Source organism: Muntiacus reevesi, chromosome 3, assembly GCF_963930625.1.
Source record: "Muntiacus reevesi chromosome 3, mMunRee1.1, whole genome shotgun sequence".
In the NCBI taxonomy this organism is placed as follows: Eukaryota; Metazoa; Chordata; class Mammalia; order Artiodactyla; family Cervidae; genus Muntiacus; species Muntiacus reevesi.
The window spans coordinates 167,539,497-167,556,832 of record NC_089251.1 but is presented as its reverse complement, the minus strand read 5'-3'; the positions used below and the strand labels follow the sequence as shown (position 1 = coordinate 167,556,832).

Sequence of the window (17,336 nt, the reverse complement as noted above, 5' to 3'; positions counted from 1 at the left end):
TTTGGAAAACTCAGCAATGGCCACAGGACTGGAAAAAGTCACTTTTCATTCCAATCCCAAAGAAAGGCAATGCCAAAGAATGCTCAAACTACTGCACGATTGCACTCATCTCACATGCTAGCAAAGTAATGCTCAAAACTCTCTGGGCTAGGCTTCAACAGTATGTGAACCAAGAACTTCCAGATATTCAAGCTGGATTTAGAAAAGGCAGAGTAACTAGAGGTCAAATTGGCAGCATCTGTTGGATCATAGAAAAAGCAAGAGAGTTCCAGAAAAGCATCTACTTCTGCTTTATTGACTATGCTAAAACCTTTGACTCTGTGGATCACAGCAAACTGTGGAAAATTCTTCAAGAGATGGGAATGCCAGACCTGAGAAATCTGTATTCAGGTCAAGAAGCAACAGTTAGAACTGGACATGGAACAATAGACTTGTTTCAAATCAGGAAAGGAGTACATCAAGGCTGTATATTGTCACTCTGCTGATTTAACTTACATGCAGAGTACATCATGCGAAATGTTGGGCTGGATGAAGCACAAGTTGGAATCAAGATTGCCAGGAGAAATATCATTAACTCAGATATGCAGATGACACCACCTTTGTGGCAGAAAGCAAAGAAGAACTAAAGAGCCTCTTGGTGAAAGTGAAAGAGGAGGGTGAAAAAGCTGACTTAAAACTCAATATTCAAAAAATGAAGATCATGGCATCTGGTCTCATCACTTCACGGCAAATAGATGGGGAAACAATGGAAACAGTGACAGATTTTATTTTCTTGGGCTCCAAAATCACTGCAGATGGTGACTGCAGCCATGAAATTAAAAGACGCTTGCTCCTTACAAGAAAAGCTATGACCAACTTAGATAGCATATTAAAAGCAGAGGCATTACTTTGCCAACAAAGGTCCATCTAATCAACACTATGGCTTTTCCAGTACTCATGTGTGGATGTGAGAGTTGGACCATAAAAAAATCTGAGGGCTGAAGAATTGGTGCATTTGAACTGTGGTGTTGGAGAAGATTCTTGAGAATCCCTTGGACTGCAAGGAGATCAGATCAGTCCATCCTAAAGGAAATCAGTTCTGAATATTCATTGGAAGGACTGATGCTAAAGCTGAAGCTCCAATACTTTGCCCACCTGATGGGAATGACTGATGCATTGGAAAACATGCTGATGCTGGGAAAGATTGAAGGCAGGAAGAGAAGCACATGACAGAGTGTGAGACGGTTGGATGGCATCACCAACTCGATGGACATGAGTTTGAGCAAGTTCCGGGGGTTGTTGATGGACAGGGAAACCTGGTGTGCTGCAGTCCATGGCATCGCGAATTGTTGGACATAACTGAGTGACTGAACTGATCTCTCCTCTGCAGTCCTCATCATTCATGTAATTTAATAGCTGTTTTGGGTGGTGTGTGTGTGTGTGTGTGTGTGTGTTTGCAGCACCACCCAACATGTGGGGTCTTTGTTCCCTATGTGTGTGCGCTCAGTCATGTCTGACTCTTTGTGACCCCATGGACTGTAGCCCTCCAGGCTCCTCTGTCCATAGGATTTCCTAGGCAAGGAGAGTGAAGTGGGTTGCCATTTCCTCCTCCAGGGCATCTTCCTGACTCAGGGACTGAGCCCGAGTCTCCTGCGTCTCCTGCATCGGCAGGCGGGTTTGGTGTTAAGTTCTTCTTGGACTGTAAGTTCTGAGGAGGGAGGGGGCGTATCTGTCTTTGCCCACCACTGCAAGCCAGCACCTTACGAGGCATGGATTGTTCAATAACAGTTTGTTGAATAGATTGTGAATATTTAAAATATTTCAATCAACAGAATGTATTAAATAACCTCAACTTTTCCAAAAGCACGCATTTACATATGAACAAAGATATGCTAATTAAAAAGCTTCTAAGTTATTCATAACCACTCCCTAAGGAGCGTCTATTGAAGGCACCGGGGTTGGCCCACTTGGGCTTACTATGTGTTCATGAAAGTTCAATTGGGTTTATTTTAAAATATTCCATATACCAAACCTCCTAATAATTCAATTTGATTCTCCTCAAATTAATATTAATTAATAAGGCTTTTATTACATATTGATGTATGGAAATAGAAGAATAAAAATAAAAGGGCCTTAATCAGAAAGGGTTTGTATCTCAGTCCATGGTAGATTCTTTTATAAATAGTTAGATAAAGGGAATTGAGAGAGAGAAAAATAGAAACTGTCCACAACTAAAACGTCTTATAGTTATTTTTATGTTTCATTGTATTTAGGATTTATTTGACACTGATAATAAAGATAACAATTAAACCCAAAGAAAAATTGTGTCATAATTCATAGAAATGCACAATAAACACACTTCTACATAAAACTGAGAATCTAAGCTGGAGCAGCAGGAGGAAATATTGAATCCCATCTCCCTGCTGATACAGTGATCCTTCCTTTCACATCCGTGATCACTGATCACTTTCCCACGTGAATTTGCAGAGCCCCGTGTTCCATCAAGGGGCTGGTCTAGTTTTTCCTCCTGTCTCACTGGGATCTGCCTTCTGACAACTCATGGCCTGTTACCTTCCTGAGAAACACAAACCAGGTCTTTTCCCTTCCCTGCCTCTCTAGCCTTTATTTAACTAGCTGAATCTAGCCATCATGGCACTCTGATGGTTCTTTTTGTGGACCAAAACACCTCTGTTTCTCTCAGCGTTGAACTGGCTTTCTTTGCACAAATTCTTGTTTATCAAGTTCACTCAGGTGCTTCCTGTCTGATGTAGATACAGCTTCTGATAACATATCTTAGAAACAAGTTCCCTCCGCAGCAGTCACATCACTCTGTCCCTGCTGCTTCTCATCAGCATTGCCCAGCAACCTTTGGTCTTGTCTCTCTGAACCCAAGACCTTTATTTATCTACATTGTCTTCTCATCAGCACGTTCATTGTCATCTCTGACCTTTCTTATTTTGCTAATATCAAGAATAGCTAACTTTTTCTTTTACTATGCATTATGCAAAGAGCATCGTACTGACTATCATATTTACTCCTAAACAGAACCTATGTTCTATTATTATCATTTTCATCTTACCAAGGAGGAAACCGAGGCAGGTGTTGCAAATATCCTCCAAGAACACATGCAAAATTGGGCTTTGAACCCAGGTTGTCAGATGCTGAGACCCATGGCTTTGGGTTGTAGATATAAATTGCTGAGAACTCTAGTACCAATGCTGAGAAATTCCTCCATTTGACCTCGGAAGACAAAGTCTTTTTTTCATTTATTTACTTTTATTGAAGTGTCGCGGACTTATATTGTTTCAGGTGAACCACAAAGTGATTCTGTGATCCATACATTTGTTAGTGTTAGCGACTCAGTCACGTCCAACTCTGCGACCTCATGGGCTGTCGCCCACCCGGCTCCTCTATCCATGGGACTCTCCGGGCAAGAACACTGGAGTGGGTTGCCATTTCCTCCTCCAGGGGATCTTGCCAATCCAAGGACTGAACCCTGGTATCCCTCATTGTAGGCAGATTCTTCACCATCTGAGCCATCTATCTATTGTTCTTCAGATTCTTTTCCATTATAGGTTATAGCAAGCTACTGGCTATAGTTCCCTGTGCTACACAGCAGACCCTTGTTATCTTTTTTACATATAGTAGTGTGTATCTGTTAATGTGAACTTTTAAAAAAAGAGGTCTTATTCTCTCTTTTTCCTGAGTTTAGAGGAAGAGTTTTCTTCCTCTTCTCGAGGCTTTGCTTCTCCTCTTGGGCTCCTTAGTCACTGCTTGTCTCAGAGATTCCCGGGGCTGTATTAAATCCTTTCTGTGCCCAAAGCAGTGAAAAATTATGGTTCTCTCAAATTTCTTCACAATGTTTATTTCAACATTTTTTGTCTGTGTCCCTGTTTTTTTGGAGCCCTAAGCATAGATTTTGAATTCTTATTGGATAATCCTGTAGCAAGAGTGGGAATCAATTTTAAGCCATTGATGACTAAAAGGAACCAAGGCATGGCGATTATAGTCAACTTCTGTTGCATGCTGGGGCTTTTCTAAATAGGGTGTTGTTTTGGATTGAATGGTCCAGCAACAGACGATGACAGCAAAAAGTATACAGCACTGTGTTAGGCATCACAAGTTGCTTGTAATTCGCCAAAGTGATGTTTTAGACCTGGGAAAGCAAAATGTTTCCTGTTCCTGGATCATGACCTGCCTTTGTTGATCATTCGATTTTTTAAAGAAATGTACTTGTTTGTACTCAAATTTTAAAAATGGTTTCAAATTTACCATCTAGAATTAAGATACTGCAGAAGCTCTCAGCAGGTTGATGCACTAAAGGACCTTGCTTTTTATAGTACCACTAACCTTTATACATAAAAAAGAAATGGGCTCCCACCTTGGCAGCTTCCAGGGCTCCTTCAGGGGCTGTCCTTCTGCTCCAAAGGCCTTACATAGGGCTTCCGTCCAGTCTCCGGCTGCCCGGATGTGCACACTGAAGAAGTCCTCCTGAGGAGCGGAGGTGAGGGTAAAGGGGTGCCACTCCAGTGCGGAGATGGATGGGCACTGAATCAAGACATACTGCCCTGGTGCCATTTTAAAGTCGCGCTTCTTCATGCAAAGTTCTAGCACTCCAGATGGATGGCTTACCACCTAAATCACAGCAAGAGAGTCATTGGTTCTTTCACTTAGGTTAAATAATAAGACAATGGCCTTCATCCCATCAAAGCTTTTTCAATTTTTATATCAACTCTTTTGAAGTGTAATTGACATAGACCATTAATTATGAGTTTCCAAGGATCATTGCCACAACTTTCATGTCTGAGTTGGCAACTTCAGCCAGAATGACATTAATCTTCTTCAGGGGCTAAGGCCAGAAATTTGTGCAGCTGCATCAGGGGCAAAGTGGTGTCTAGCACATGACTTTTTGTCTCAGTGATCATGCTTTCTGTAGCACAGTTAATTTCAGGCCGGTTAATTTCAAGAGAATATAAGCTAGCATTTCATCCATAGCAGTTAATTAGGCTTAAAGTTATTGAAATAGCCACAGAATTAACTTCATGTTGTTTTAAAATGTAGGTCTAGTTTGTTACCATTTTCAATGGCGTGGATCTTTTCTTCATCCTTTGTGAACTAACCCTGGTATTTCTTCATTCTAAGTATGAAACAATCTTCAAACTCTGAAATGTTTTGTTGGTTTTGTTTGGTGTTATTCAAACCTTGTCCAATTTCCTACTTAGGTTCTGAGTTTTAGATGTAAGAAAGCATGATGCAAAATCTATTGCTTTTTAAAGTGCTCTATAACTTGCTACTTATCAGAGACAAAGAATTAATTTTCCTCCTTAGACATACCTCTTTTTTTCCAGGCTCACATGTCTTCTTATGTGACAGGAGTTATATGGGAGCAAAATCTAGTGTGTGGATCCTGTGACAGTATTTTTCCATTCAGAAGAGAATTTCACAGCATTTTAATCATTAGTTTCTCCTCTCCCTACTGATCTTGTTCTGATTCAGCTGTTAAATGGTCTCCCTAGTAACAGCTTGAGTAGATTTCCAGAAGTTTTATGGTCTGGCTTTTGATACAGCTTGATATTCTTTGGTGCTTAACTTAAAAACAGCAACACAGAAGCAGCTTAAAACAGAAATATGAAGCAATTTCTGTGCATCTGCTTTCATGAAGACAGTTAAAGAGATAGAGTATTCTGTTAATATTGTATTAGCAAAGCTGCATGGATTTGGTTAGCAGAGAATTTCTTCTAAGACATTAAAACATCTGAGGGGAGAGTTTGGGGTAAATTTTCAGTCTCCCAGGCACGTGTTCATTTTTTTCTTCATTCATTCATTTAGTCAACAATTGTTTTTTGAGTGTATATTCTATTACAGACTTATTCTAGGGCTGGAGATATAGTACAGAATATGAGGCCAAAAAAAAGTCCTCGCTCTCAAGTAGCATATATCTTAGCTGGGGTAGAGAAGATTTTATTTTATTGCAAATAATAACATATACAAGAAATGCATTTGGAGATGACACACGCTATGAAGAAAGTAAAACTACGCAATATGTTGCAGAATGACAGAGGGGTCCTACTCTTATTAATCAAAAGCAGAGTTATTATTACACTACTATTATTGCCTGGGCTTTTCTGGTGGCTCGGATGGTAAAGAACCTGCCTGCAGTGTAAGAGACCCAGGTTCCACCCCTGGGTTGGGAAGGAAATGGAGAAAGAAATGGCAACCCACTCCAGTATTCTTACCTTGGGAATTCTGTGGACAGAGGAGTCTGGAGGGCTATAGTTCAAGGTGTCTCAGAGTCAGACATGACTGAGTGACTAACACTTTCACACTTCCACTTTTACTGCTTGGGCATGTATTTTTGATTTATCTGCTGAGACCTTCCTCCAGCTCAAGGTAAAAATTGGGGCGCAGTGACGAGATATGTCAAGATTGGAAAATACTACCTTCTTGCCTTCATTCACCAGGGCAGGGCCCCTTCTGCTCCATTTTGAACTCCCTCCCAGTGCCCTTTCTCCATTTAAACCTGAGGCCAACTGTTCCCCCATCTTCTGTTCAGCAGTTCCAAGTGTGAGCGTGTGTACTTGAAAATATATGTACATTATTTTTGTGTTTGCAACGTCCGTGTTTTTGTGTGGTGGAGGAAGCGATTATACTCTAAGGCACTGTGATCCAGGTAAAGCATGCTCAGCCCTCCTGCCTTTTCCCCTGGAGGACACCAAAATAAAGGGAAATACAGGCGATTCCAGGACTGTAGTATAACCTTTATCAGAATTCTGTGTACCAGTCGGGAGCCCTGATCCCTGTCTTCAGTAAAATTAGTCTCACTAAAAGATGCACAGGATACAAGCAATTATTAGAACAGAAGATGAGCCTCTAAATTACAGACGGTTCTGCAATAAAAATGGCAAATTAAAAACTTGGGCCAATAAAAAATTTTCATCTACACTCAGGTTTTTATTCAGACATAAACCTACATGCATACCTTGGTAATGATAACTTCTTGTTGAAATCGCCAGAACCTAATTATTCTTTCACACGCATACAAGACCATGGGGCCTAAAACCCATTTCCAAGCCTGCAGAGAGCGGCAAAGAGAGAGGAAAAGGAAATGAAAATGGAATCCAAATATTTTCAATTTGAACCAATCAATATATAACGCGATGGAGTTTAGACATTTTCCTTTAACTTTGGGCCAGTTATCAACAACAAAGATGTCTCCTTGTATTAAATATTATAACATTCAATTATGCCTTGAAGTCTACAAGCTTATTTAAGAGATTAAACTCTTCTGTATTGGTTTTTATGCTTACTTGATCAATGATGCCTTTATGTAATTAGAAATAATTGAATTTGCAAAGAAATAGAAAGTAGATTGATGTTTATGTTATATATGATAGGGTCATAAATGCTCCCAAACTCAACCAAAGTCAAAGGCTTACAAACTACATTACTGAGTCAACATAGGACATAAGAAATTCAATAAAAAACATTTCAAATAGTAGTTTGGGGGCCAAGAATGCATCATAACTTTGCGGGTCTGCCTAAAACAACTCACACTCTCACACACGCATATACCCATGTACTCACACACCCACATACACACTTTCACACACATGGGCATAGTCAGTGTTATCTGAAATAAAACAAAGTTAGTTTCTCAATGTTGTAAATCTAGATCAACAGAATCAGAACAGAAGCCTCAATACTTGTCTGGAGAATTGTGACAGGGAACATTTCCATTCTGTGTTAGCCTTTTCTGAGTATAATCTGCCTTATTGAGCTTCAGTTTACTGGTAGGTTACCTTTGTATCAGGGGTTGCGTTATAACATAAGGTGTCTGCTTCCTTAAAAGGGAAGGAATAGGAACTTAAAAATTTTGAAGCTTTAATCTTCAAATTTAATCAAACAACCTTCTGAGGCATATGATATTCTCTTTATTTTGCAGAAGAGGGGACTGAGGCTCAACAAGATGACACAAATTTGTCCAGGGTCACAAAGGTGATAAACAAGGTTCACAGTGAAGATGTGAACCCAGATGTCCTTGACTACCCAGCCTGTGTTCTTCCCATGTAATCATGCTTCTTTCTGTTCAATGAAGAGACACTTGCTTCACATTAAAGACTCATTAATTCATTGAATTGTAGGATGATCAAGGTTCTTGGAAATCTAGCCTAGTTCTTCTTTTAAAGAAGAAAAAACAACATTCCAAGAATGGGTATACATTGTCAGGGACATGGAGTGAGGTCGCAGAGAGCCAGGAGTAGAACCCAAGCCTTCTCCTAGTTTCCCTCAGTTCCCTCCTTGGAATTCTAAATCCACTGAAACTTACTCTTAGAATCCTTAGTAGCAGGAAGGGCGTCCCTTTCTCTTGAACACAGATATTCACTAAACCTTCACCGACTGACTCATCATCTTCCTTGTTCATTACTCCCCTACTTAACATCCATCTTTGTCTTGTCTGTTGGCGGATCACAAGCCCTTCAGCATTATTTTTGCTTTTGTTATCTTTCTTGTTTCTTCGAAGCTCTTTTGTTTATTTCTAGGTCTGTTTGCATGGTACCTTTTCTCACCTACCTCAACCTTCTGTGCTTTTTCCCTGGGAGCCTCTTGTTTGCCTGATAAAGGCTCCATTTATGTAGGCAACACAAAGCAATTTGACCCACTTATTCTTTTCTGCCTCAGTGGGATTCAGCAACGTGTTCAGAATAGCCGAGAGAATAAAACCTTTTGTCCACCTATGCTGTGGGTGAGGTGGGCATGATGATCAGAGCAAGGGAAAAAGGCAGGAAGGGGTAGACATGAAGGATGGGGCTGGACCAAAGCAGTGAGTCCTTAGGTCTCTTATGCTTGAATGAACCAGAAAGTATTTCGGGAATAGGCTTGGATATTTACAGAAAAGATAGCAAGGATGCAATTCTTTCTGTATGAGCTTAGAGAGAGATTTGCAAAAAAACACTCCCATAGTCTCTATGTATTTTTACAAATAATCTTCCACGCCCATTTTAGAAAGTTTTGAGACATCATACATTTCATTTTGTTGGTGTCAAGTCAGTCATGGTTTCTGTTTTTTCCATGTTGATAAAATGGAATGGATTATTTTTCTTTGTACAGTTACTCAGGAAGGTGAATGTAAGCTATTAATCCTTACCACTATCTCTGTCTAGTATATAAATTGCTCCAGGAGGAGAAAGCCCAGTTTAGTTATACTGTGATATTCCTGGAGCCCCTGGAAATTAGAGATGGAGGAGAAGATGGCCAGAGATGAATATTCAAAGATGTATTTCCCAACAGGAATGACCAGGAAAGGCAAGATCGAGTGAAAACAAGAAGGGATGGCCCAGAGCAGGAGGGACATGTGACGGGATGAGTCTTGGAATGGGCCTCAGATGACCTGGGTTCTGGTCTTGGGGTTGCCATACCTTGTCCTATGCCTTTAGGAAAACCTTGGATCCTTTTACGCTCAACTTTTCTGCCTTATAAAATGGGAGAGTTGAAAGAAGCTGTTATTTGGGTTCCCTCCAAGCTTTTAAATGTTTCAACTTCACTCACAGAGGTGAATACAATTTTGGGGGCATACAGTTGTGGATAGCAGCAGAGAGCTGGCAAAATGAGGAGTGGGAAAAGGTCAGAGATTCAAAATGAACGCTGAAGAGCATAGAGGTGAAAGTTCATGGCCAGAGAGTTAGAAGCTCTGGCTCCTTGATGTGATTTTGCTTGGAATGCCCTCTGTGACCATAGGTAAGAAATGAAAACTCCTTGGACCTCAATTTTTCCATCTAATAAATAAAGGGCCAGGGCTATTTAGTATCTAAGTTTCTTTAATGTTAAAAGACTCTGTGGATTTTTAGCTCTATATTTTCTTCTCTAAAAAATACTGAAAAAGTCACGGTACAGTGAGTATTTTATGGTAGAAATAAAACCATGTTGATTTAAAAGCTGCAGTAATGAAACTTGTTTCCTCTACTTTCACTCCTGGTTTTTCATTCCTACCAGAAAATAAGAACATGCTGGCTTTGATTTTATTTTATGTGCGTGTTTATGAATGGCCTCTTTTTGGAGACAATAGGATTTCCAGGGGGTGGGAACCACATCCCTGAATCTTGCATCTAGCGCAATGCCAAGTATATAACAGCCAGTTGGCGAGAGTTTGCTGAATTAACTCTACCTCAGCTAAAGCTTTTCCCTATACTGTTGGCATCATTCCTTAGTAATTAAAAAGTGCCAGTCATTATTATTATTATTATTGTTTGTTAAAGCTGCAGTTAAATGAAATAGGCTAAGGGAGACCAGACATCTTTTGAGAGGGATGGCATGAGGAATTCTAGTCTGGAGTCTTGCAGCGTGTGTCTGTGAGTTTGGGAAGAAAGAGGGAGTGAGACAAATAGGGGCAAAGGGGATTGCAAAATAATAATATAATTGGTTCCTTTGATCAGTTCGGCTTGTAGAGGTGATGCATGCAGCACTATCAGCTTTGGGAGGAGTAGGAGAGTAGGTGCACCCCTAAAGGTGAACTGATAAATATTCTACTGGGAAAAGCACCATGAAAATGCACTGAGTCAAGAGAGGCAGAGAGGAAGAGACGGAGGCCTGCATAGACAGGGTAGGTGTGATGCAGTGAGGCACAGGGACCCTTCTTGTCCTTGGGATGCCTTTTGGATTCATGTCTCTCAGACAACAGAAAGAATATTGTACAGCTCAGCCAAGCGGTAATTGCACAGCCCACACACGCTTTGAATCAGGGTCCATTAAAAATAATGGGAAAGAGTGACAACACGAGTTTGGGTGTGCAAGGAGGTACAGCATGGGAGAGTGAGCAGAGAGGTGGGTACGTTCCCCCCTTCTCATGATAATTAATGTCAGCAAACGCTGCTGGGAGTGGGCTCTAGTCTGTATTCATGAGGTGTGGGAGAGTATTGATTTTTTTATGGAGACACTGTAGCTGAACATTTGAGAGAGGCATTCATGTTCCTCATTAATATGCAGGCTGGGTAGTGGCTCCCGATAGTTGAGTTTAAGACAGAGACAATCTATACTGGCCATTAAAAGAACCACAGTCTAATGGGCACATCTATTCCACTTCTCTTGGTTTTAAACATTCCTCCTAGCAGTTTCCATCCTTAAAATACAGTGTTTCATTGAATAGAGTTGAGAATTTTTGAAAAAGTCAATCATATTCTTCATATGTTGATGACTTAATTTCTTGAATCCTCACCATTTATATCTTATTATCCCATTTTTAAATGATATATATCTTTTGGCTTCCCAGGTGGCTCAGTGGTGAAGAATCTGCCTGCTAATTCAGGAGATTCAAGGGATGTAGGTTCGATCCCTGGGTGGGGAAGATCCCCTGGAGAAGAGAATAACAACCCACTCCAGTGTTCTTGCCTGGGAAACCCCACAGACAGAGGCGCCTGTGGCTACGGCCCACAGAGGCGCAAAAGAGTCAGACACGGCTGAGAGCAAATGTGCACCTTTTTGTCCCTTGTTTCCTCCTCGTTTTAATCTGCTGGCTTCATTTGCTTTCTTTTATGCACTACCCAGCTGTCCCCAGGTTTGCATTGCTCTGAGACACATGAGGAGACCGAAGAAAATTATTATTTCTATTTATCTATGCCATCAACTGGGAGAAGGAAATGGCAGCCCACTCCAGTATTCTTCCCTAGAGAATCCCGTGGACAGAGGAGGCTGCTGGGCTGCTGTCCATGGGGTCGCACAGAGTCGGACACGACTGAAGCAACTTAGCATGCATGCGTGCATTTGAGAAGGAAATGGCAACCCACTCCAGTGTTCTTGCCTGGAGAATCCCAGGGATGGAGGAGCCTGGTGGGCTGCCGTCTATCAGGTCAAACAGAATCAGACATGACTGAAGCGACTTAGCAGCAGCAGCATGCCATCAACTGTCATCCTGACAGCATACCCAGGAAATCTTGCTTTTAAGATCTTGTGGACACTATTATATACTCTAATTAAGTCTATTTTGGTCTAATATTGTCATTCTTTCAGGAATAGAAGCTTAATTAGAAGAGGAAGTAAATGTATGTACTTTCAATTTCTTTCCATCTCGTAAGTTGTGGAAAGAAAGAAGGCAAGCTCGCAAAGGTGGCCTGATTTTCACTTGGGTGCTGCCTGACGTTTGTTGAGAAGGGATGCTCTTAGTCCTCAAGATGGAGTGGGCAGTTGCCCAGGGCATCAGGTAACTGATTGTGCAGACAGCTGAGCGTGGTGAACCCACCGCTTTCTGACTCCTCCAGAGTCAGGGCTGTGCGTGCGGGGCTCTGAATCCCACGCTCTCAGACATACATATTTAAATGTAAGTGGAAGAACAAGTTTCAAAACGAACAGAGTGCTTTTGGCAGGAGATCTCTCTTGAAATTATCCATAACTCGAGTCCTCCATTAGCACTCTTAATAAAGAGTTGGCTTTGTCTTGTGGTGACACGGGCTGTTCTTTTTTTCAAGCATGTAAAAGCTCTAGCTATTTTAACTGTGGCAACAGCTATTTTTAAAAGCTCCTGGGCTCATTCTTACCGAAGGTTCCTTGCCAGAAAATTGAGGCACGGGGCACCGGGCCTGCCATTCCTCCAGGTGGTCTCTGCAGAAGCTGACGTTGTGCAGCAGGAGACTCTCGGGGGTTTGGCCTCGAACAATCCGGCTTGTTATTAAAAAATAATAATAATAATAAAACCCTCAGATTTGAAATTGATTTTGTGCCTTGTGATTGCCACGGATACATAGACTATGATGGACTCTACAATAACACTTCCACTGTCTTGCAATCTGGGCTGGGATGCATTTCCCTGAGCTTCTTTAAAAATAGGAATTTAAGATGCTTCGAGTAACTTTGAAGAGCCCAGAAAAGAAGTGCCCCTCGGTGGTATCCTGTGTTAAATTGAAAGTGTCTACATTAGAGAATTCATAATGAAGGAAATTGTTTGAACACATCCTTTTGTAGACTGTTGAATCTAATTAGGTTACATCTTGTCCTGATTGCTGATTCGGGCTAATTGGCTAACTATACTATTTGGGTCTTTTGCAAATTTATTGTACTTCTTCCTTTCCTGGTTTGTTTCTGAGCACCTACAAGTTGTCAAGTGAAGAAGTCAAAAGAAGTGCCCTGAATAATGGTATATGTCCCCCCAGTGACCCAGAGCAGGCTTAGTTTTTGATGGGGTCCAAATAGGTCGATGTAAAATGTGCCTTTCAAGACGATATTGTTGAATTGGAGAGTGAAAAAAGAAGCTGGCCTTCATGAATGGAGCACTGGATCAAGAGCCCTGTGATCCTGTTATATTAGATTTCCTACAGGTGCAGTATCAACTGGCCCCGGACAATTTGCTTCGGGGCAAATTCCTTCCTTTATCTACTGGTGCACAGTGTGATGCATGGGGTACTGAGGTCATACAACCTAGGCGTTGCTCACTTCCTAGGTGTCTATGAGTAAAATACATGGGTTTATTTTTTGAGGAACATGGTCCTTGCAGAGAAAGCTTAGCATCACACGAAGCATCACACTAGGCTACTCAGGCCCTGGGTCCCGTGGAATAACACATCCCCTTTTGCCTGGGAGGAGGGTGCAGCGATGCCCTTGGAAGTGGCCTGGAGAACTGCCATCCTGGCCTTTGTCCTAGTCTGTTTTATGGAAGTCATCCAAACTTGATAACATCCCTTTGAGTTAGATGAGCAAAACTATCTGTGAATCTCCCATGAGTAAACGATGCCCAGACACAGGACGAGTGAATAAAATACAGGAGCCAGATGAAAAGCATCTGTAAATTTTAACACCTTCCTTCTCAGGCCTCAGACATTTCTTGTTGCATTCCAAGGAACCTCAGAACATTTCTCAAACGCAGCAAGCATCTTTTAAAAAATTTTTAAACTTTTTATGTCTTCATCTATGCCATCCCATAATAAGAAGATTAGTGGGCTTTAACACATTGCAATAATCCTACTTTACTTGGCATTTTTGTATAGAATTTGCAAATTACTTTTTGCTGTAAACAGTAGCTGTAGAATACTTCAAGCTGAGAAGATTAAATGAGGCCCTTATCCCAAAATAAGCCTTTCAACTAAGTTAAAATGACTAAAAAAAAAAAATTCATCTTGTGAAATGTTATTTGGATATTAAAAAATATCTCCAGCGAAACACTGCCCATTGAAATCCTCTTGTGCTCCTACAATGCACCACGGAGTGAATGCCGAGGAGGAAGGATCAGGGCAATGCATGCATAATTTTTGTGAAGAGGTCTTCTAGACACACGTGAATTATGAAGAGCTCTCAAGTGAACTCCAGGGGTTAACACTCTGGCATTGGCAGAAGAACTCAGAGAAAGGAAGGTCTGACAGCCTTTGGGGTGGAAGGCTTGGGGACTTACATACCACCCACCCCATCCCCCAAATACAAACAGTCAGGGTGAAGGATGACATGCTCAGGAGAGTCAAGTGCAGGTATTTTAAAGTTAAAAGAGGCTAGAAAACTGTTTATAATAGCCAGGACATGGAAGCAACCTAGATGCCCATCAGCAGATGAATGGATAAGGAAGCTGTGGTACATATACACCATGGAATATTACTCAGCCGTTAAAAAGAATTCATTTGAATCAGTTCTAATGAGATGGATGAAACTGGAGCCCATTATACAGAGTGAAGTAAGTCAGAAAGATAAAGAACATTACAGTATACTAACACATATATACGGAATTTAGATAGATGGTGGCGATAACCCTATATGCAAAACAGAAAAAGAGACACAGAAATACAGAACAGACTTTTGAACTCTGGGGGAGAACGTGAGGGTGGGATGTTTTGAAAGAACAGCATGTATATTATCTATGGTGAAACGGACCACCAGCCCAGGTGGGATACATGAGTCAGGTGCTCGGGCCTGGTGCACTGGGAGGACCCTGAGGAGTCGGGTGGGGAGGGAGGTGGGAGGGGGGATCGGGATGGGGAATACATGTAACTATATGGCTGATTCATGTCAATGTATGACAAAACCCACTGAAATGTTGTGGGGTGATTGGCCTCCAACTAATAAAATAATATTAAAAAAAAAAAAAAAAAAAAAAAAAAGAGGCTAGAAAGCCCTCAGCCAAGCAGCAGCATCAATGTGAACAGCGACTGACTCGGTTTCTAAAGATTAGCCGAGGGATGGCCAGTTAATTTAGAGTTGAATATGCTGCTGGGGGCAATTTTTCCTTCTGTGTTTCTGTGTTGGAAGAGCTAATGGATGATGGGGAAGCTCTTAACTGGGCAGAGCCAGCGGGAGGCACACAGACCCCCTTCAAGAAGGGGAGGCTAAGATTAGGGGTGCACCTAGGATGGGGTAGGAGGTTGGAGGAGGCAGCTGACTTGCTGGGAGGTGCAAACTGAGAAGAACTGCCCAGAGGGCCCCGCACAGGGGCCACAGTCCCCACGAGGTGTGTGACTGTCTCGGCCCGCCATCCAGTCTCTGTCGCGGTGTGGTTGCCCTTCCAGACCTGGGCAGTAACAGAGCCCACCTCTGAGACCAGCCTCCTGCACTCAGCAGCTGCTAGGGTGGGAGAATGGGTGCAGGACGGAGCATCCAGCGAGTGTGCATAACAGAGGAGGAGCTGCTGGTGAGCCACGGAAGGCTTTGCAATATCACCAGTCACATTCTCGCAAGTGTGGAGGCATGTTTTATTCACGTAAGTAGGGACTGATCTCCAGGGCTTGTTACCACTAAAGGGTGGGTTGTCTGAAAGCCATTGTCTTGCCTCTGACTCTGCTATTTACTTGTCCTCGGATTTTGAGTGAATCACTTAACCCTCTGAGCATCTATTTCCTCTTTATGAAATGGGAATAACAGCACCATCTTCATTGGACAGGACTGTTGGGGTCAAATTGATCATACACTGTATGAACCTGCTTTAAAATTTTAACATGGGAAAAAGGCATCAATTTGAGAAATAATTACCATGTGACAAGCTAGTCTGTTGTCACTCAGTCATGTTTGACTCTTTGCAACCCCATGGACTGCAGCACGCCAGGCTTCCCTGTCCATCACCATCTCCCAGAGCTTGCTCAAATTCATGTCCATTGAGTCAGACAAGATGGTCTGACTTGTCCTCTATTGTCCTCTTCTCCTCCTGCCTTCAATCTTTCCCAGCATCAGGGTCTTTTCCAATGAGTCAGTTCTTTGCATCAGGTGGCCAAAGTATTGGCGTTTCAGCTTCAGCATCACGCCTTCCAATGAATATTCAGGACTTATTTCCTTTAGGATGGACTGGTTGGATCTCCTTGCAGTCCAAGGGACTCTCAAGAGTCTTCTCCAACACCACAGTTCAAAAGCATCAATTCTGCAGCGCTTAGCCTTCTTTATGGTCCAACACTCACATCCGTACATGACCACTGGAAAAACCATAGACTTGACTAGACAGACCTTTGTTGGCAAAGTAATGTCTCTGCTTTTTAATATGCTGTCTAGGTTGGTCATAATTTTTTCTTTCAAGGAGCAAGTGTTTTTTAATTTCATGGCTGCAATCACTATCTGCAGTGACTTTGGAGCCCCCCAAAATACAGTGTGTCACTGTTTCCACTGTTTCCCCATCTATTTGCCATGTAGTGATGGGACCAGATGCTATGATCTTAGTTTTCTGAATGTTGAGTTTTAAGCCAGCTTTTCCACTCTCCTCTTTCACTTTCATCCAGAGGTTTTTTAGTTCCTCTTCCCTTTCTGCCATAAGGATGGTGTCATCTGCATATCTGAGGTTACTGATATTTCTCTCAACAATCTTGATTCCAGCTTGTGCTTCATCCAGTCTGGCATTTTGCATGATGTACTCTGCATATAATTTAAATAAGCAAGGTGACAATACATAACCTTGATGTACTCCTTTCCCAATTTGGAACTGGTCTGTTGTTCCATGTCTGGTTCTAACTGTTGCTTCTTGACCTGCATACAGGTTTCTCATGAGGCTGGTAAGATGGATCCAGTATTCCACTCTCTTTCAGAATTTTCCACAGTTTGTTGTGACCCACACAGTCAAAGACTTTAGCATTCTCAGTGAAGCAGAAGTCAATGTTTTTCTGGAATTCTCTTGATTTTTTTGTGATCCAACAGATATTGGCAATTTGATCTGTGGTTCATCTGCTTTTTCTAAATCCAACTTGAACATCTGGAAGCTCTCAGTTCACAAACTGTTGAAGCCAAGCTTGGAGGATTTTGAACATTACTTTGCTAGCATTCAAAATGAGTGCAATTGTGTGTTAGTTTGAGCATTCTTTGGCATTGCCCTTCTTTGGGATTAGAATGAGAACTGACATTTTCCCAGTCTTGTGGCCACTGTGGAGTTTTCCAAATTTACTGGCATATTGAGTGCAGCGCTTTCACAGCATCATCTT

The 17,336-nt window shown here is 41.8% G+C and overlaps 1 protein-coding gene across 1 annotated transcript in view; it reads right to left on the bottom strand.

Moving 5' to 3' along the window:
• Positions 1-17,336, bottom strand: part of NOX3 (NADPH oxidase 3) — a 65,454-nt gene that overhangs the window by 32,907 nt on the left and 15,211 nt on the right. The window contains exons 7-9 of the mRNA XM_065927752.1: positions 12,504-12,627; positions 6,959-7,051; positions 4,361-4,614 (exon numbers count right to left, since the gene is read on the bottom strand). Of these exons, the coding sequence (XP_065783824.1) occupies positions 4,361-4,614; positions 6,959-7,051; positions 12,504-12,627 (471 nt within the window). The remainder of the gene's footprint in view (positions 1-4,360; positions 4,615-6,958; positions 7,052-12,503; positions 12,628-17,336) is intronic.